We start from the raw sequence: 21,895 nt of genomic DNA, 5'->3' as shown, positions 1-21,895 counted from the left end.
TATAATTATATAAATATACCTGTATATACCTATATATTTGACATGTCACCATATTGCCAAGGTCTGGAAAAAGACCAAAACTGTCACTGTCCACTGTGATGGACTGAGAGGCCAAGCCAAATGCCTTCTGCAGAAAAGGTTTATGTTCAGATGAGACAAAGACTGAGCTATTTGGTCACAGTGACAAGAGGTTTGTTTGGAGGAGAGGTGAGGCTTTCAAACATAAGAACACTGTACAAAATGTTATGTGCTCTTTTATAAATACAATATTTTATTTAACTTTATTCCCACAAATCTTCACCACAGAATGGTCAATAAAACAGGAACAAATCTGTAGATGCACTTAACAGTTTTAATTTTTACCATAAATAATAAAAATGACACATTAGTCTTTCACAATACAAACAAACGGAAGTCGACTATATAGAACCAGAGCTTCCTGGAAGCTAACAGAAACAGACAAGAAACCATATAAAAACACTATAAACAAACACAATGTTGTAAAAACAAGGTTACAAGTAGTGCTCCAGGAAATAATGTAGCATCGCTCCTGCATAATCAATAAAATAAGCATGTTTGCATTTCTTAGTAAGGATAACTGAAGTGAGGCGACACTGAGGTGAAACTTGGAGATGTCTTTGTTAAACTTTCAAGGTGCTCTGACTTTATAAAGTACAGTAGTGTTAAAAGAGGTGGAAAAATAACAACTGAGGTTGTTAACAAATATTTCTGAATTCTAGACAGCTTCACATCTGCTGCATTAACTACAAATATTCATTAGTGTGCAATAAAACAAACTCCTTCAACCCACACTGTGAATGGCAATATGGATACAGCCCCAGCTTCCTTATAGCTTTAAAAACTTGCAGCTTAATGAAAATATACTCTGTCTAGATTACACCTGAAGCAAGTTATTCTTAAAATATACACATCTGACTTCAGTTTAATCACAATATACAATATCCACTATAAGGGCATGTGTTCAAACGATGGCTCTGGAAATGTGGTGGGTCGTGAACCCTGACACAGATCAGACCAACGCTACAGTCAGACTGATAAATCAGGAAATGAATTAATGCATAAACATACATAATGGTACAGTTAGAGCTGGCCTTTAAACTCGATCTGTGGTTACATCACAGGCGTCTTACTTACTTCTTACAGCTTGTCTGCTTAACCACAGCACTGCTGGTGGCTCGGACACAAAGTCATCATAGATATACACCAATAACCTTCAAACTTAAATCACACAGAGTCGAGATTATCAGATTTAAAATGGGGCTGATTTTCTATAAAACCATGGTATTCCTGACCTTCTTTAACTCCTCTGTACATGGTGGATAAAGTCAGCTAATGATTCAAGAAATCTCTGCATGTCCTCAACTGTTTTTAAACTTGGCGGGTAAATTTCTGTGGACCTGAGTAAGTAGAGTGCTGAGTTTCAGCTGAGCTAAAATCACGCAGCAACCTTTAGAGCTGAAAAATGAACCAAAAACATTAAGTGGAAAAAAACTGTAGTTCCTCAAGTGGCCACTTGAGGCTGCCTCCAAAAGGCAAAAAGTCCCCATAGACTCCCATTATAAAATACCCACTTTCACAGCATTAATAAGTTTACAGGATGGCACTAACTGTGGATATTTCCCTCCTTCATATCAACTGTACAGGGCGTGGCTTGACCTTCACTAAGTGTATTCGCTGAACTCAACCTCTTAAAGGTCTTTGTGTTGTTCTAGAGGCTTTTGGAGCATTTTTAATAGAATTAAATAATCTCTGCTAATCCAAGACCGTGTCTGGGTTTTAGATTTGGTGAGTGAAATTCTGCTATCTTTTAGGTCGTCCACACAGGAAACAGTTTCCTCACTGTCTATCGCTTTGTAGCTGATGGGTGATAACAAGGCTTCAGATGCTCCCTGTCACAACTAAATCAATGTTATCCCTCGCTCTCTTTGAATGTCAGTGACTTTCTACATTCTTATCCTGTGGGGACGCACCTTAATCGAGTGATATATGTGTCCTAGAAATATAACTACAGGTCGCATAGATGCAGTCACCGATTGCAGACTACTGTAATTGGCGCCTTAACTACCAGCATTTCATCCTACGTTTTTTCCCCAACGTCTTCTTCTGTTGCAAAAGAGAAACTTCATCCCCATACAGTGTTTGGAAGCGAGGCTGCAGAGAAAGTGAGGGGCACCGTGCACAAGTAAAACTGTTGGTGGCATAATTGGGCAAGTGGTGACAGGCTGTCCTCACATGGATGCAGCTGTCGCTGAGGAAGCACTGACAGGTCTGTGCTGGAGTGCAGATAGGTGATCACACTATATGCATAATGTGCCCGAGTGCAATGATGGCTCACTTACTCGCACCTTGGCACATCAGGCAGCAAACAAACTGGACTCACCCTCACCTGGTGTGAGTACACCAGGTGTACTTGTGACTTCATTGGCTGATGTTTCCTAAAACTGTAAGTCTAACAGACAATGCCGCAAGCCATGTGGATTAAATATGAAGCGATCAGCGGTTTACATCAGAAGCAGCCGTACTTTCAAATTGATCCATGTTACAAAACAATGTTTTTTTTCCTTCGGAATCCACCTGCTCGCATGCTACATGTGCACAGCTGATCGTGAAGCACAACTGTTTCTATTTTTCTATGTTTAATACATAATTGTACATATTGGTCTCAGAGTTCCTGCATGACTTAAATGTGCTCATTTTTAAAGGTAGGTTGATTACTTTAGTCATTTAAAGTGAAGTGAATCTTTCCATCAGGAAATTTATATCCATCCATCCGCATGTGTCTAACAGAGTAGATATGCTTCAGCTACACAGGTTGCCTTTCACCCATGCCATTTGTGCATGATGCATAGCATTTCCTTCATCATTTGTTAATAACTCTGAGTATACATGCAATAAGCAATAGGTATGATGTACGCGGCCAAAACATTTCCTGCTTTGACATTTAATTAAATACATTAACTCCAAAAATAACCAAAGTGCAGGTTGGTGCTACGATGGTCAGTGCTGCCACCTGAGAGCAACCTCATGGGGCCTTTTGTGTGACATCTTTATAGGTGTTCCAGTTTCCTGCCACAGTTCAAAGACAAGCTTGTTAACTTAGCTGGTGATTCTAAATTTGCTGTAAGTGTAAATGTGAGCATAAGTCTCTGTTTTATCCCTCTGATCCACTGACTGCCTGTCCAAGGGTACCCCGTCTCTCACTCAATGTTAATGCTGAGACCCTCGGGTGGGTTTCTTAGAGTAAAGCTACTACTCTACATCAAAAGGAGCCAGCTGAGATGGTTCAAGCATGTCACTAGCGCCTCCCAGGTGAGGTGTTTGGGCATGTCCAACAGGCTGGAGGCCCCGGGTCAGACCCAGGACAAATGGAAGAGATTATGTCTCTCAGGTAGCTTGGAAAAATCTGTGTCCCCCCAGGAAGCGCTGGAGGAGGTGGCTGGGAGAGAGGTAGGTCTGGGGATGTCTGCTTAGACTGCTAGAAACAGCCTAATTTAATTTGTGGATAGTAACCTATTAATAGGCTGAACAGCAATCTAACTGATCTAACTGAAAGCATCACCTCGTCTTGAAGGCTAATGAGTGTCTCACACGTGCGCACCTGTGGTGATCTATTGCAGCACACCTGCACACCACTGAATCAAGGTAAGAGGTTAAACTAGAGGCCACCAGAGTTAGGGGTGTTATGGTACTCTCTACAGTACTTTTAAGACGCTATAGAAGGTTTTTACCTTGAACAAGAAGGAAAATATAAAACATCTTGGGGAAACTGAATACTTACAGCATGATTTAAAGGGTCACATTTTTAAGACATCAGCACAAAATACTGACAAAGTCAATACAAAAACCAGTATCGGCTGAGTTAAAAGTGAAACATCCATCCCGTTGCTCTTTGGTCCTATCAGCCATGGAGCTTCACCACCATGTGATCTTGAACTCGTAGATGGGCCTCTTGCAGTAGTAATGGTTGATGAGGTGTTTATCACAGACGCCGATGCACTGCTGCTCGGCGGTGATGCCGCGCTCGGCCAGGTCACTGACGATGCAGTGCAACAGGTCATAAACGTCCGCCACCGCCTCCCACGGCCCGAAGGAGACGTCCACCTCGCAGTGATGCTCAAAGAGCTTGGCCTCACTGTCCGAGCGCTCAAAGCGCAGAGAGTTAAAAAGAGGGCGTTCGTACGGCGTGATGGGCATCTCCTCCTTGTAGACGCAGATCTTCAGCTTTGCAAACCGCGCCTTTTTCTGCATGGCTCTCAGTTTAGCGATTTCCACGATACGCTCCAGATTGTCTGAAATGAGAACAGAAGCATTTATCTATACACGGGATGGAGCTGGGTAATTAGCTACAGTTTTTTAGAAATAGAAATAGTAACTATTTGTAGTAGTTCATTTCTTTGCACTGTCTCTGTACATCTTTGGTCCCTTAAGTCTTACTATTCGAGGTTAGTTATCTTTTGTGTCCTGCGTTAATTTTGCTTCCTGTCTCCCTCTTCCCCCATTCTTTAATTATTTCCTTATGTGTATTGTTGGGATGATAAACATGTATCGTCCTCTACTTTTTTAAGTGAGTCAATTTGGTGTTCACATGTTCTCATCTGCTGTACGGCTGTATCTGATGTTTCTATAACAGCGACTGCTGAGCTGGCTGAACTGAGAGACTGTTGCTTCCTCTGTGATCGGGGTCGTGACCACTGCTTCGCTGTCAGAGGTAGCAAACGCCACAGCAGATGATTTACTCCACAGCAAGAGAGTCTTTCATTTTTTGCCATCTTTCATCTTTCTTAAAGTGATTTTAACTCTCTAAGTGAGAGCATTTAGACTCGTCATGGAGGAAAACTGTCGGCACGTCATTTGGTTTTAGTCGTCACTTGGCAACAGCATCTGTGAGCTCTTTTAAGTCGGCTAAGGCGAGAACACGAGCATTTTCTCACTCCTTAACTGCTTCTTATCGACAAGAAAAAGCTATGAACACCAAAATCACTGTTTGTGTTTGTTTTTGCCATGAAACCGTGCCTTTTTGATGCTTTTCAATCTAAATAATAATAATTCTATACCAATAATAACAGTTGAATGACTATGAATGACTCGCACTTGCACAAAGTAATCTGCAGCCTTTGTGGGTCAGTATGTGCAAAAACTGGCACAAACTGGATGAACTCGTCAAGATGTGCTATAATATTAGCCACCCTTAACGACCTTTAGCATCCTTTATATGATGAGCTTCAGACGATTGCATCAGTGCAAAGGTTTGACTTTCATCAAAATTAGCACCACCAGATTCAGATTCTGAATTCTCTCCCTCGTGATTTATGGTAACAGCTTTGTACATTGTACCATATGTACTGTAAGTGTGTATGTATTGTGTTGGACTATTGCCTAAAAGCAAATGCCTTAAGGGGACATTAAAGTTTTACCCTACTCCCTAACACTGTAAATATTTCATGTGTTTTTAACAGCGGGCTTTTGTAGGACAGAACATTTATGACGTATTAAGACTCAAGAGTTACCATGTAGTACATGAATAGAGTCTTTAGTCTGTAGAGTTTATGGATTTTTATTTTTATATGTATTATTCTAGACACTTCATTTGCTTTTTGTGTGCGCCACAGATAAATAGCTCACTTTATGTGTTTATGAAAGCATGTGTTTTATTAAGTACACAACCAGTCTTGACTCAAATCACTGTCTAATCTAGTTGCTTTCTTCCATTTTTAAATAAATCTGCCCGAGTACAGCCTCTCCGCTTCCTTTTCTCTTCCTGTCATATTTTGTATTTATTTTACATCAACCTTAATTCACATCTTATAAATAAACCATTTCCTTGGTATGAGGCCATTCTCGCTTCCATTAATCGAACAACACTTTACACTTCACACAGGATACGCCAAACTCATTATCAGGAGCTGCATCTCGTCAAGTTGTTTCAGCCTTCAGCAAATAAAAATTTCATATTAGACTTGATTCATTTACTTGTTTGTTTTTTTTACACCCCTATCAGCTTACTTATAACAACCTGAGGGTTTAAATGCTAACGACAGCCAGGTTAATCCAAAGAGCATGGGGTGACTTCAACACAATGAAATAAAACACAACAACACTTTAAATATTGAGGCTCTACAATGTAATTATTTGGTTCAGAAGTCGCAGAGACCCAAGAATGTGCTTCCACTGCATATAATTTACACTGTGTGCACATCACACACATTGAAAAGTTAAATGTGTAGCTGTCACAACATTATTACAGTCTGCAACATCTTTGAAAAGTTTTCTTTCACAAAGGTTGCATGTGTGAAGGACAGACTTCCCCAGATACCTTTGTAGTAGGGCAGCAGATCGAGGAAAGCTTGTCGAACTTTCTCCCCTGTGAGTGGCTGGATGTCCTCCAGGCTGTCCAGCAGCGGGCCGATGGCATAGTACTGAGCCTCTCTGTATACCGCTCTCACTCTGTCACGGTGAGGAAGCTCGCCTTCTCTGAGGAAGTTCAGGATGTCCCTTTGGATGGAAAGGCCATTGATAAACTGATAAAAAGCCTTATTACTAAATCCCAGCAGTCACTGGTTATGTTTGAGCTTTTTCAATATGCAGAGTGTTCTTCCACAGGAAGAAACACTTGATTGAAATAGATTATTGATCACCTTCTGTGCCTTGACACAACTTAAATGGTGTACACAGCCGGCTGTAATTATTCTGTTGTCACTGTTGCCTCTTTTGAAAACTGAAACTATTGTTTTTTTTTATATTGATTAGCCCTGGTGGGTAAAATCTGTTAAACGATGAATGTACAAAATGGCAAATATTATGCAGAAAAATATTCAATAATCCTTTTCCAATAGCTTGTTGTGCCTGGAGAACTGTGCACAAAGCAAACAATATTAAGGTTACCATGCCTGAAACAGCAAATGAGCATCCTGCTCACATAAACAGCTGTGAAAGCAATGTGTAACCCTCAGCTGAGTCTGGCACATCCTGATGGCATTTTTATTATTTTAAGATCAGTTTTTACTAATCAGAGACAAAACATAAAACTCATTTTGTCTGAACACAGCCCTGGCAACTATTTCCTTGCATTCAGGTGACCAGTTCCTGAATATGAGGTCTTCAGGTGTTGGAATAATGTAAAAGGCAGAAAAAAGAAGAAACACAAAATGTTCTTGAATGCCCTTCAGTCAGGACAACACATATCAGAAGAAGATTATTATTGTTATTTGACAGATGTGACACTGACTAATATCATAAACAATGTAAAAGAAGGAGCAGAGGTGGAGGTGGGTTTCAAAGAAGCTTGCAGCACCTCAAGCCAGGCTAATGTAGCTTAAATAGTGTACCTGTATGAGATTTACCAATAGGTATCCAGTCTAGGAACACATCAACCTTAATGTCTAATGATGACCTGCTCTGAGCAACTGGTCATTGCTTACAAATGCAGATACGTTTAAAAGCTAATACTCTAAATGGTAAACATGATAACTGAGGGTTGTGAGATTGAATGCAAACACTGAATGCAAACACAGGCTTTGTGTAACCAAGGCCTGCTCAAACACAAGTGCCAAATACAAATAGTAAGAGTGGACTGCAAAGGAAATCAGAAATCTTCCAGTAGCAACACTTTTTCCAGAGGACCATACAAAGCAAAAGGGTCACACACTCGACAACTGAAGAAAAATTTGGTTACACTTAAAATAATTGTATACATGTTTAAATTAATCTGCCCTGATCAAACACACTGCATTGAAACATAGTTAAAAAGCATTAAAGACTCATGCAGTCACTTATCTTGACTGTCATGGGTGAGTCCCAGCCCCCAGGCCATACTTTGCCTTTGCTTTGAAATCTTGACAGGAATTTTGAATCCAATTTAAAGTGCTGGAGCATGTCCTAGTAATCATACACCAGGTACTGAATACATGTTTGTATGCCTTCTTCGTATAGTTGTATGTCTTTTCCTTTACTCGTCCTGCATATCTCATGTAGATTCACTGAGAGACACTGACTTAGAAAAGTTGGTTTCCTTCTGTTTCTCTGCAGCAGAGCCTGGAGGGCTTGTGAACTTAAGAGAATAAAATTAATGCAGAAAAATACTGGACGACAAGCTGCTGCAGTGCACAAGATAACAGCAGCCTGGAAGAAGATTTATTTTCCAGCGAAACAATAGGAACCAGAGCAGAGGATTGGCTAAAAACATCCCAAATGAAAAGGCTCCTTCTGAGCGTGTGCAGCCTGCAGTGCCAGCACCCTCTGAAGTTTTCGTTTTATTACTTTATGCAGTTACTGTATGTTCTACCTTTCAAGCTGATCGAGTTATGTTTTTAAATCTTTAATTACACCCCTTCACAAATTTCAGCACTGAGCTCAGGTCAACCCACTTCTTACATAAGTCATCTACTCCATTTGCTCTTGTATTCATATTTAAAGCTTTTCCATTGTAGCAATGGACGGCTCTGGGGATGATAGTGCTGGTGCGGCTTCTTTTACACTGAAATACCTTTTGTACATTCAGGATGAAGCCTATTGGTTTCAACAATTCCTGCTTTATTTTACTACTACAGTAAATATGCAAAATAGCTCTAGCTTTAGTATCACAGCAAATTTAAAGTTTGTGTAATCCTTTAAATTCTTGTTCATTATTTGAGGGTTTTATTTTGGTTCTTAGGTTGTTTATTGTTATATTTAGAACTAACAGAAGTACTTTTATTGTCATACGTGCATGTAAATAAAAACATGGGGTTTATACTGTATGATTAAATTCTTATTTTGCCAAATTCTTTTCACACAGCAGTCATAAAAAGTCATAATAAATAACATAAATTAAAAAATAAGAACTCAAACATTGGAAAGGGAAAGTACAAGTAATGACTATACAAGAAATTAAATGAGTTAAAAAAAAACGTGTTTAAAAAAACCTCGAGTTGTATTTATGCTTGTGCAAGTTTGCAAAACAGGTCTGTCCAGATTTTTGTGACACTAGATAATAATAACAATAATAGTACAGTAACAGTCAGTCGTGATGAGGTGAAGGAGGGGGAGTACTGACTGTTTTACTCATGAGTCTAATGCTCTTTTTGACTTCGGTTTCAGACTCTTGTAGAAGTGTGAACAGCTGAGGTTGTGGGTGTGTACTGGATCTAATGATGTTCTCACCCTCCTGGTGGCATAAATTGGATTTTAGATTGGATTTTCATATCTCTTGAGCCTTTAGTTCTCCGTTTCGGTTTCTCTCCACTTGAATTCTGGTTGGGGTTTATTTGGTATAATTACTCATGTTAGTTTTCCTAGCTTTCTCCGACCCATCTTCTTCTATATATCTTTTATAATTCAGTATGTCTTGTCTAAGTGTTAGTCACTGACTTCCTGTTTTATTTTGGCAGTCATGTGTCCTTTGTGCTTTGTGTTTAATTTTACTTCCTTTGTCTCATTATCCCTGATTAGTCTCACCTGTGGACCCAGCTGTTCCCTATTCCCCTTTTTAAGTGTCAGTAAAAATTATTTCAGTTATCCTTTGCTCTTTGTCACAGTGTCAGTTGCCCTTCCCTGTGTTTTTTCTTTTTTGGATAATGCTCGTTGCATTCCTGCTGGGCTTTCCAACTGTAGAATTAAAATGTGTTTTCTGTTTACTCAGTTTATCTTGAGATTTAAACTCAAGACAAACAGGTAAACTTGTCGATCAGGTGGTTTTATTAAGGACTCTCCTGGCCACAGCGCTGCCTCTTTACTGCTCACTGTGTGTCAGAGAGGACAGGCTCCAGCTCCACTTAAAACTAGGACAGAGTTACATTCCCAGCTACTGTGTCACTGAGCTTTTTATTACTGCCTGTTTTTCTTTTTTTCCCAAAAAACAGGTTACTTGGACTGAATCTGGGAATAATTCCATTCCCACATGTGCTCCTGCATATATTCAGTCTGCATGCACTTACTTCAAATGCCAATAACATGCTTGTGCTGTCCTGTACAAAGAGCATCGCCTTCCTGCTGTTCTCCACAACACACACAAAGAAAACCCTAGTTATCACTTCAAACTCTTCTTTAATAAAAAAACAGATTACTGACAGCCAGATAAAATACTTACTAACAGCTATCACTAGTCCAAAAATGCAGGCAGCTAGCTAACCAATAGGCACCAAAATACTCTCCAATCAGGTAGTCTAATTAAGACTCCAGTCGCACAGGCCTAGAGACCAGTTAGTGACCCCAGCCCCTGTGGCAACTATTGATTGCTAAGGAAAATTATGTCTTTCCTGGCCAGCTGGTCCATGGTTGTTAGCGGGTGCTACTGCCTGTAAATGCAATTGTTAAAGCCCCACTCAGGCAGGCTTATAGACCAGTGACTGACCGCCTGGCAACCTCTGGTCACTAAGGAAAATATGTATTCCTTAATTGGTTGGAAAATGGTTGCCTGGGCTTGAAGCCAGTCGGTGGTGAAACTGGCCAAACCAAAAACTTCTTCTGCAGAGACTGTTCACCTTCAAAGTAAAAGCTAAGCCTCGCTGCTTTAGCAAACATATTTCAAAAGGGGCAACTTTTACTTTGGCAGGCAAACATTCAAGTTTTCACTTTGCAATGCTCGTTTTCAAGTTTCACTAACGATCCACCAGTAGTTGGGAAGTGCTTGCAGAGAAGTTGGAATCTTTCAGGCAAACTTTGGGAGACTGCAGCAATCTGCTACCAACCATAGCAATTGCAAAATTTTTACTGCTTTGCAACAGCTAGCAACCACTCACCAACTAGCTGAAAAATACTAATTTTTCCTTAGCAAACAGAAGCAGCTATCCCCTCAGATATGTTTTATTTTATCTGGAGAATGACTGACCTATGTGTGAAACACAGAGTTTACAGATCTCAGTAAAGTCTTGTTAAACTCTGCTGAGGTTGTTTTTTATCAGAGATGTCTGGACAGTAAACTCTCTTTTTTCTTTTTAATTTGCCACACCTTTTCTGTCATGGATTTTTAGTATTTGTGACATTGAGTTTTGGTACTTGTCATCTTCTTATTGTGGCCTTTCTAATCTTCACAGTGGTTTCACTGTGTAATCAGTGTGACTCTGTCGGTCTGTTTATGCCCCCATTACCGTTTCCTGTTTATTGAAAGTGTCACCCTTCATGCTCACTTTGGATTCCAGTTTGTTTCTTCGGATAAATAAAGGTTTTCTTTCTGTTTAATGCATCTTGGTTCCCTCTGCACCACTCATCCATGACATTTTCAGTCCTTTCCTGCTGACTTTGTTCGCAACTTGTCTGCCCTCCATAATCTAAAATGACAGCAATCTAACTAAAGGCCACAGTGTTATGTTGTGACAGAGGCTGCAATTTTCACCCTATCACAAATACAATCTCAGTATGGACATTATATTTTCGGAAATAAGCAACAAATAAGAAAAAGCAGCGGCACAGAAATAGATATGTAAATCAACTTTGAGTGCTAGCAGAAGAGACCAATTTATTTCACAGAATACCTGATTCACCGAGACCTGTCAGAATATAATGAGCTGTCTGCAGCAGCTTGAAAATCTTCAGATCACAGAGCGTGAACCTTTCAGAAACTAAAAGTTTGTCCTCCACTAAGCTGCCTTTTAAAAACTTTGTACTCCCACATATAACCCTCCTCTTCCTCACTATACCTCCTTATCTCATAAGGAGATATCACTGCAGGCAGCAGCACCGATAATGATGGTAATATCTTTGCTTGAATCTCACCCAAAGTAGGCTCCATCCCGATCGATGAAGTAGCGCCCCTCGGCATCGCGTGGGATGTAATGACGGCCGCTAAACATGGCAGCCAGCATGGTGTCCTCATATCGCCGCAGTGTGGACAGGCGAGTGGTGAAGTACGTGCCCCCGACGTTTAGAGAGATGACCTCTGGAAACTTAAAAAGAGAAATACGACAGGTTTAAAATGAAATGCATATTTTACGGTGCATAAAAAGCAAATCATAAGTAGGTTTTAAGATATTTCCAGTGAAATTCACCATGTGCATTTTAAGAGGCTTTAAGAGGCCAAGGTAAATGTGATATTACACCAAAGAAATGTACTGGAACCGATCTGAGATTCCAGTTAAATTTGTTTAGATCTTCTGATAATTTACTGGTCAGCTTCAGTCTCCATCAACAGCTTTACTTTCTAAATCACGTTCTTTCCAGCTGATGAAGATTTCTTTTTAAAATGTGTGGTGGAGTAAAAATGTCTTTTTAATATGATGATTTCCCTTATGAAGGAAATACAGTTATCCAAACTTGCCTGCCCTGTCTTAAAAAGTAAACCTAATAAGTGGTTGTGCCAGCCTTAGCAGCAAGAACTACAATTAAGTGTTTGTGATAACTGACAGTAAGTCTTTCTGTGGAGGAGTTTTGACCCACTCTTCTTTGGGGTCTCTGTTCATGCTGGAAAACCAGCATGAACAGGCTGATTAAGCTCATGCAAAAGCATCTCAATCTGTTTTAAGTCCACAGTTGGCCACTCCAAAACCTTCATTTTGTCCTTTTTCAGCCATTCAGAGGCGCACTTTCTGGTGTTTCAGACCATTGTCCTGCTGTAAGTCAGAGTGCTTTTAACCTTCAGGGCATGAACTGATGGCTGGACATTCTCCCTCAGGATTTAATGGTAGAGAGCAGAATTTATGGTTCCATCAACTACTGACCCTCACTGAGCTAAGTGAGGCCCACGGTTCTTCAGATGTTGTTCTGGGTTCTTTTGTGACCTGCTGGATGAGTTGTTTTTGAAATTTGTGGATAACGGCTCTCACTGTGGTTAGTCCCAAAGCCTTAGAATAGGCTCTGTAACCCTTCCCAGAGTGATAGATGTCAGTGACTTTGTTTCTCGGCTGTTCTTGACTTTGACGTGTTGCTTTTTGACATTTTTTTTACCTGCTTTGCTTTGTCAGATATTTTTATTTAAGTGATTTCTTGATTCAACAAGTCTGACAGTGTTTATGCCTGAGTGTGGCTAGTGAAAATGAACTCAGCTTTCCAAAAATGTGATCTATTACAGTTAATTTATGATTTTTGGGAGGAAGTCAATTTCTTTTTCACATAAGACCAGGTTGGTTTGGATAGTTCGAAGTAAATTTAAAAACTGTATTTTGTATTTATTTGGGTTATCTTTATTTAACATGCAATTTGTTTGATAATCTGAAACTAAAATATTTCTCGGCAGCTTTAAACTACATAAGAGGCAAAGTTAGAGAGGCAAGGCTAAGATGGCTTGGGTATGTGCAGCTGAGGGATAGTGGATATACTGGAAAACAGATACAGCATATTTAACTGCCAGGTGAGAGCAAAGGAGGAAGGCGCGGAGAACATTTATTGATGCAATGAAAGACGAACTGCAGAGGGCTGGTGTGACGAAAGCAAGAACACTCTTTTCACTAAGTGCAATAAGAAAATGAATATTACTTTATTTTCTATTGCAGATCAAGAAAATCTTGCTGTGTGAGCAGGTCTCAGCAGCCTGTGGTTAAGATGATTAACCTGCTGTGCCTGTGTTTAGCTCCATCAGTCATGTGACACAACTGCTAGCCAATCATCACAGGATTCAGCAGCTCAACCAGCCTCTGACCTCTGCATAAATATGTATACCCATCAGCACGGTGTTGTTATTTGGTAGTAATAAGGTGGTTATAATTAACGGGATGTTTATGAGAGTGTACCTGCAGTTGGTGTTTAATGAGTATGAGTTTTATATGAATGTGAGTATTTCTTTATGTTAGAAGCTGTGTTGTTTGGTGGCTTGTGCCACTGTTTTTTTTTTTTCCATGGAAAAGAGGCCTACCTCCTGTTCCTGGGTGTTCAGCGAGGAGCGGAGTGGCGTGCTCAGAGTCAGGCTCGGCGAAGGGGAGGCCGGCTTTCGGAACTCGTCCTCCACAGAGTCCGAGCTAGACATGGCATCGCCCGGTTTCTCGGTGTCCCCAGCGGCCGAGAATACCACCATCACTCTGGGTAGAGGCAGCGTCCGTCTCTCCTGAATGAAGCGTCTCACCCGCGTAGCGGCGGGCAGCGGGCTGAAGGACAGAGACTGGCGCTCTCTGCTGCTGCAGCCGTCAGAGCCGTTGGAACCGCTCGAGCCATTCTGCTGCATGCGCGCGGCGGGCCAGCTCTCAGCTAGGCAGGTACGACACAAAGCAGAGCTCACGACTGTTGGTACAGTAAACAACTAGAAGAAGGAGAGGGCAGGAGCGGAGGGTGTGGCCCGAGCAGCTGCCAGAGCTCAGTCCGGCTTTCAACGGAGCGAAAGCGGAAGAAGCGGTTCCACGCCTCCGGCGACAGCAATGTGTAGGTAGGAAAAAGATGACAATTTAGTCCCGACGTTAGCAAGCAGCACGGGGACCGTGAGGTTTTTGGAGCGTGCGTACTCTGACGTTCCACGTCGTCATCACGCCAAGAGAGTGGAGTATGATGAGATTGGAAATGAGCACTTTTTCAGTAAACTTATAATGTTGATTGCAGTTTTATTTTTATAAATGTAACTGAAACTATATGTCAAACATTTCTTCAGGAAAAAATCTATTAAAAATATTTCACATTTTTCTTTAAATATTGTTTTTGAACCTTGGATTTTTTGCCAATTTTATTTTACAAATTTTACTATTTTTTAATTTTAATATGATATTTTATTTACTTATGTTTAATTTTTTTATTTTCTTTTTAAAAGTTGGAAGCCAATTGAAGTTCATCTTTACATGTTGTTTTTGAAGTTTTTTTCTTTGAATATTTTATTATTTTTAGCTAGTTAGTTTTCAAAAAAGAAATGGGATTTAATGTACTTTCTTTAAAATGTTTTTGTTTTTGTTGTTGTTATTGTTGTTGTTTTTTTTTACCGACCGACCAGTCAGTATTTAGAAGTAGAATGTGAGGCAGAGTCTTCAGCTTTCAGGCCCCTCTTCTGTGGAACCAGCTTTCAGTTTGGACTCAGGAGACAGAAACAATCTCATCTTTTAAGATCAAGCTTAAAACTTTCCTTTTTTATAAAGCCTATAATTAGGGTTGGATCAGGTGACCCTGTATCCTCCCTTAGTTATGCTGCAATAGGTCTAGGGTGCTAGACCCAAGGCATCTGTGGCTACAATGTAGCTTGCCATCACCAGTGTGTGAATGGGTGGATGACTGAATGTAGTGTAAAGCACTTTGGGGTCCTTAGGGACTAAGTAAAGCGCTATCCAAATACAGGCCATTTGCCAAGGAGATGCATTTTTATAGATGATGCAACTTAATTGGATTGATGATTAACATGATTAACTGGTCTGTCTAGAGATTTTGTTTGCTTTTACTGACAACTTGGTGGAATCTGAAAGTAACCCACACGTGTGACGCAACCACTGAATGATAAATCATAGACTGGGAGTTGTCACAAAGCAAATATAGCAACATATTATAGTGGCACTGGAATCATTATACATGGTAAATAAAATAAGGACCTCCAAATGAAAGATGAAACTATAAAACATTTTTGAGTCTTGGTGTAATGCCTGGATAACTGTGATAATTGTGAGTCAATGAGAAGACGTTTTAAAAGGAAAAAATGCAGTTTAATTTATTTTATTTTTAAAAGTTGAAAGCTAATTGAAGTTTATCTATATATGTTGTTTTCGAAGTTGATATTAATAATAACTAATGATTAATATATAATTCATAGTTCAGCATATTAGGAGAGAGTACGACCATGCAGGCTATGTTATTCACCATATTACCATGGTGTCATTCCACTATTATTACCAATGATTACCATCCCCGCTAGAAAGTTATGAGTAGAGATGCGCAGTATAACGTGTTACAGGTAATGTGCTACTGAAATCCGATTACTTTTTTCAAGTAACAAGTAAAGGATTACTATTACTGCATTACTAAACCGTGATTTTGTTTGTGAGTGTCAGGGTTCCTGGGTCGGTGACCCAGTGCTTTCCGTTTTGTTCACGTTCAGTTTATTTCGTCACTTCCTGTTTGTTCCTGTGTTAGCTCGTCTCGTGCCGTTAGCCAGATTATGTTCAGCTGTGTGCTCACCGGTCTCTCATTATCATCCTCATCAGTCTGTGTATTTAAGTCTTCTGTTTCTATTCGTTCTTGGTCGTGTCATTGATGTTGAGGTTATGTTGTTGTTTCCGCCTGTGTTCAGTCAGCCAGCCAGCCTTTCAGTCCGTCCTTCATTCATTCAGTCAGTCGTCCAGCCAGCCAGCCATTTCCTACCTCTGTTCTGTGTGTTCACTGCATCGACAATAAATCACCCGGCTTCACCTACCTGCGAGTCCTGCGTTTGGGTTCCTTCTTCCTCGCCTCCACCACACAACGCCTGACAGAATGACACGACCCGTGCCACGAAGACACGATTGGGACCCAGCGGACTCGGACCTCTACGAGCGGCAGGTGGCAGCGCTTTCCCGTTGGGCAGAGGTGGTCAGGGGAAAACAGCGGCTCTTCGCGGAGAGAGAGCACGTCTTCGAGGGGACTCGCCTGGCTCTGGGCGGGCCTCGGAGACGCCGCGTTCCCCCACCTGCTGCCTCACCTGCCCCGGAGCATTTGCCGTGGAGAGCGGACGTTTCATGCCGCGTTTCGGCCGCTCCCTCTCTCGCCGCTCCGCTCCTCGTTCACACACCCGCCGCCTCATTCGCCGGACCTCCACCTTCGCCACGGCACCGCGGCTACGCCTCCCGCCTCGGCTCAATGGAGGCTACCGCGCCAGAGGCTCAGCTGTTTACCCCGGCCGCTTCCTCTTCCCAGAGAAAGCGGCGCACACGCCGCCATAATATGGACTATTTTCAACAGCTCCCGGTGGTGAGTTCCACTAACTGTTTTCCACATCCGTCATCTGATTATTCTCATAAAACACATAACAGATCCACCACCGATCCATGGGGTGTTTCCCTCCTGGAGGATGTAGACTGGGAAGATTTTTTCTACGCTGCTCCCACAAAGACTGTAAATCGTGGTGGCAGAAAAAACAGACCGAACCCTGATAAACCTGCCAGTAGCACACACCCGGTCACCATTTCCACACCCGTCACTCAGCCATTCCCCACCAGCACGGCAGCCCAGATCTGGCCTTCCTCTTCAGCCATTTCACCTCCTCAGATGTCTAGGGCCCGGCCTACACCCACACCGGTGCCAGCTCCCAGGAGGAAGGCAGCTGCGACGCAGTCCACATCCACTCTTGTTTCCCGGGTGGGGGTGACTGGTGTCCAGCCACCTCCCGTGCCTGTCCCAGCGCCCAGGCTGAGGGCAGCCTCAACCCAGCCTGACCTCCCTGGAGGCTTGGAAGAGCTAACCGGTCCACCTACCACTTCACCTCTTCATCCACCTCCTGATCAACCTTTCACGCCCTCGCACTGTCCCTGGTTAGGCTAGCTGAGGTGTCCCCTGCTCAGGCACCAGCCTTATTAGCCCAGGCTGCAATCTTATCCCCCTCGGTAACCCTGTCATTAGCTCAGCCATTAGCATCGCCAACCTCTGTTCATCCCTTAGCTTCCCCACTCCAGTCAGTTCCCTCACCTGCTGTTCAGCTTCCACTCCAGTCAGTTCACTCACCTGCTCTTCAGCCTTCACTCCAGTCCCCTGTCGTCCAGTCTCCTCCCGTCCACCAGTCCCCTGTCGTCCAGTCTCCTCCCGTCCACCAGTCCCCTGTCGTCCAGTCTCCTCCCGTCCACCAGTCCCCTGTCGTCCAGTCTCCTCCCGTCCACCAGTCCCCTGTCGTCCAGTCTCCTCCCGTCCACCAGTCCCCTGTCGTCCAGTCTCCTCCCGTCCACCAGTCCCCTGTCGTCCAGTCTGTAGTCCAGTCAGTCCAGTCGCCTCCCGTCCAGTCAGTTCAGTCGCCTCCCGTCCAGTCAGTTCAGTTCCCGGACCTGCAGCCACAGCACCCAGAGCCAGCTGTGAGCCCTCCTGCTTGCCAGCCAGGGGCCTCCGCGCCCGCTGGCCCGGCCGCTCTCCAGCCAGGGGCCTCCGCGCCCGCTGGCCCGGCCGCTCTCCAGCCAGGGGCCTCCGCGCCCGCTGGCCCGGCCGCTCTCCAGCCAGGGGCCTCCGCGCCCGCTGGCCCTGCCTGTCTCCAGTCAGGGGCCTCCGCGCCCGCTGGCCCTAAAGCTGTGGCTCCGTCACCCCCGGCTCCCGCGCCGTCGCCTGGGCCAGCCTCAGACTCAGCTTCAGCGTCTGCTTCGCCTGGGCCGGACTCAGCTTCAGCTTCAGCGTCTGCTTCGCCTGGGCCGGACTCAGCTTCAGCTTCAGCGTCTGCTTCGCCTGGGCCGGACTCAGCCTCTGCTTCAGCTTCAGCTTCGCCTGGTCCGGCCTCTGCTTCAGCTTCGCCGGGTCCGGCCTCAGCCTCGTCGCCAGCTTCAGCTTCGCCTGGACCGGACCTGCTCAGCGGCCGTCGCCGCCTTCCTCGCGGCCGCCCACCGGACCTGCTTAGCGGCCGCCGCCGCCTTTCTCGCGGCCGCCCACCGGACCTGCTCAGCGGCCGCCGCCGTCTTCCTCGCGGCCGCCCACCGGACCAGCTCAGCGGCCGCCACCGTCTTCCTCGCGGCCGCCCACCTGAACTGTCTCATCTCGGCCGCCGGCCGCCCACCTGAACTGTCTCGTCTCGGCCGCCCACCTGAACTGTCTCGTCTCGGCCGCCCACCTGAACTGTCTCGTCTCGGCCGCCCACCTGAACTGTCTCGTCTCGGCCGCCCACCTGAACTGTCTCGTCTCGGCCGCCGGCCACGCGGCCGCCCGCCTGAACTGTTTCGTCCCGGCCGCCGGCCACGCGGCCGCCCGCCTGTACTGTTTGTCTCTCTGTGGACTCCGTCCCTCCGTCCTGGGCCCCCTCCGCCCGCCCTGTTCTGGTCTTTTTCTCTTTTGGCCGTCGGGTGCCGTCCTTTGCAGGGGGGGGTACTGTCAGGGTTCCTGGGTCGGTGACCCAGTGCTTTCCGTTTTGTTCACGTTCAGTTTATTTCGTCACTTCCTGTTTGTTCCTGTGTTAGCTCGTCTCGTGCCGTTAGCCAGATTATGTTCAGCTGTGTGCTCACCGGTCTCTCATTATCATCCTCATCAGTCTGTGTATTTAAGTCTTCTGTTTCTATTCGTTCTTGGTCGTGTCATTGATGTTGAGGTTATGTTGTTGTTTCCGCCTGTGTTCAGTCAGCCAGCCAGCCTTTCAGTCCGTCCTTCATTCATTCAGTCAGTCGTCCAGCCAGCCAGCCATTTCCTACCTCTGTTCTGTGTGTTCACTGCATCGACAATAAATCACCCGGCTTCACCTACCTGCGAGTCCTGCGTTTGGGTTCCTTCTTCCTCGCCTCCACCACACAACGCCTGACAGTGAGAGTGTCTCATGAGAATGACATACGAGCCTGCGACATCCGTGGCAGCAACAGACGTGTGTTAGATCAACAATGGATAATATGGAGTGCGGGAGAAAGTACGACCATGCAGCTTTTAAAGTTTGGACATTACTTTGAGTTTGATTCCCCTAAAAAGTGTCAAAAACAGCAAAAAATCTGAGCAAGCACCTAGCAAACCCCCAGATCCCCCCCACTGACATGACCCGCTGAGGCACCGGGCAAACCTCCACCGACCCCACTCCCGCTAAACAGGTGAAAATAGATTTAAGAGCAATAAGACTTGGTGCCACTGAATCTTTTATTTTATTTATTTTTTGCTCTGTTTTACTTGCATTTATTTGAAAGAGTGAGTGTAAACACAAAAAAATATTTTATTTTATATGCTTGAATATGCAGAAGATAAGTTAAATGTTAAACAAATTTCTTCAAGTCAAAGACTGTTATATCATTCATATCATATCATTTATTTTTTGCAATGTGCATAAAGTTAAAAGATTAAAACTAATAAAACAAGTTTTAAAAATAGACTTTTGATTGAATTTTTGAGGAATTATGAGGAAAAAGTAGAATTGGGCTGAAAGGTCTATTGCTTTAGAACGTATTCAAGTTGTGTATCATGTTTTTAAAAAGTAACTAAGTAATAAGTAACTAATTACTTTTGAAAATAAGTAATCAGTAAAGTAATTGGATTACTTTCTTGGAGAAGTAATTACTATTTTCAAATAACTTGCCCAACACTGGTTATGTGACTGCTTCAACCAGCTCACACTGTGTCGTCAGGTTAGAAATAGGCTCAGAGCAACACTCCCCAGTAACAAGCAAGTCACTCCTCCAATCAGGAACTCACAAAGACCCTCACCAAACAATAAAACTCTCTCTCTTTATCCTCACCTCCTCTCATCTGCTGTTGTGTTTGTTACTGAGGCAACATTTTCCTATTCTGACCTGTGCTTTTCCTGTCCCGATGCTAAAGCTAGGGTCTGTTTTGTCACAGGTCTTTTATACTTTGTAGCATAACTCTGTTGAACAAATATAGGTATGATACAGGTGTCACTTTCAGATAGTGTTATTTTATTTTTTGTGTTGACATTACTGCTGCACTTGTTGTCGATGTCTTTAATAACTGATGTCTGATAGTTGCCAAAATAGAAATAGGAATTTCCCAGAGGGCAAAAAACTTTAAAAGGGGGCAGGACTGTGGGCAAAATTTAGCTCAGCGCCTGCTGGTTATCTCCTTTCTGCATAGAAAGGAGAAATTCTTACTGACTTACTGACCGACTTGCTTGCAGGAGGCGGGTTAGTGAACGAGTTTCACAGCTCGTGAAACTTAGAAACCAACCTGGTGACTAAAACTCAGACACGAGAATTGAAACTCAAGAATGAAAATGAAATCAAAACAAAACTTTAAACACTTAAACACAAAAGTAATAAAGGCAAACTCAGGTATATTTAAAATAATTCCTAAAAACCCCCCAAAATATACAAAAGCCATTGTAAAAGTTATTTTAAGTTATTTTAAAGTTAGTTTAAAGAAACGGTTTTGCCCTGATTCTGCCTCCCTGTCGCCTTTCTGGGAAATGTGGCACATGATCAACACGTGTTGACTCAGTGTGTGTGGCTGCTGCATGATGTCATGGATGGCAAGGTGGTGACGGCTGCATTAAGCTATTAAAACAAGCTGAACAAGTTGTTAAAACCACACAGAAGTTCTGTTCCAACGTTTTTAGTTGTTTGAGTCTTTTTTTTTTTGTTAACTAATAAAACCACAAATATATTTTAACACTATGAGAAACTCATGGCAAACAAACAAGCAAAACTACATAAATAAATACATTACTGTAAAACTGTTAATATTTTCTAAATGGGTTTTTGGGCACAACAAGCAAGAAGCAATTAGTGAAAATGACTCAGAAGAAGATAAAGTCAGATGTCGTAACTGACCTCAAAACCAGATACAGTTGCAACACCTGAGTGGTTGGTGTAATGGAGACAGTCTTTGAATAACAGTGTTTCAACCATTCCTTATCTCCTTAACTGCACCACTCATCCGCACCTTCGTTTCCTCATTACACGAGTACAAGTCGCTGTTGAACATTTATAGCTGGTGGAAATACTCAGCAGCAAGGATACTCACAAATACTCCATGTAGGGAACATGTTACTCCAGTATTATACTGTTTATTTAATGTGCAATTCAATTTTAGATTATACTGATTAATTTTAAATCACTACATGGTATGGATGCATAGGGCGGCACAAAGGGCGGGGGGTCATGTTAGATTCTTAGTAGGTGAAAACACAATTCCTTTGTTTGCAGCATCCCATTAACTCAGGCAAGTTTTCACCTGAGTAGGTCCTTAAGTAACGGCAGGTAGCGGACTCATGAGGAATAAGTGTGTCTGCTGAAGAGCAGGATGCAAGCACGATCTACTAGTGGGCGGAGTCAAAGGCAGTATCTACTCGTCTCCCCTGAGAGCAAGGGAAATTATTAGAGAGTACATGTGAGAAATATGCAAAAAACGGGAAAGAAAAACCATCAGGAAATACGTTTCCACACCACTGTACGGTCCAGTGACATTGGAAGTAGCC

The 21,895-nt window shown here is 43.1% G+C and overlaps 1 protein-coding gene across 1 annotated transcript; it reads right to left on the bottom strand.

Moving 5' to 3' along the window:
- Positions 1 to 332: 332 nt before the first annotated feature.
- Positions 333 to 14,331, bottom strand: kctd7 (potassium channel tetramerization domain containing 7). Its single transcript, XM_085175616.1, has 4 exons — positions 13,781 to 14,331; positions 11,710 to 11,879; positions 6,335 to 6,513; positions 333 to 4,310 (listed from the first exon to the last, which is right to left on the bottom strand). The coding sequence occupies exons 1-4, from the start codon at positions 14,084 to 14,086 to the stop codon at positions 3,934 to 3,936; spliced, it is 1,032 nt and encodes a 343-aa protein (XP_085031742.1). The 5' UTR covers positions 14,087 to 14,331; the 3' UTR covers positions 333 to 3,933.
- Positions 14,332 to 21,895: the final 7,564 nt, after the last annotated feature.

This window comes from Neolamprologus multifasciatus, chromosome 10 (assembly GCF_963576455.1).
Source record: "Neolamprologus multifasciatus chromosome 10, fNeoMul1.2, whole genome shotgun sequence".
Lineage (NCBI taxonomy): Eukaryota > Metazoa > Chordata > Actinopteri > Cichliformes > Cichlidae > Neolamprologus > Neolamprologus multifasciatus.
The sequence above is the reverse complement of the archived record's forward strand: the minus strand, read 5'-3'. Positions and strand labels throughout refer to the sequence as shown.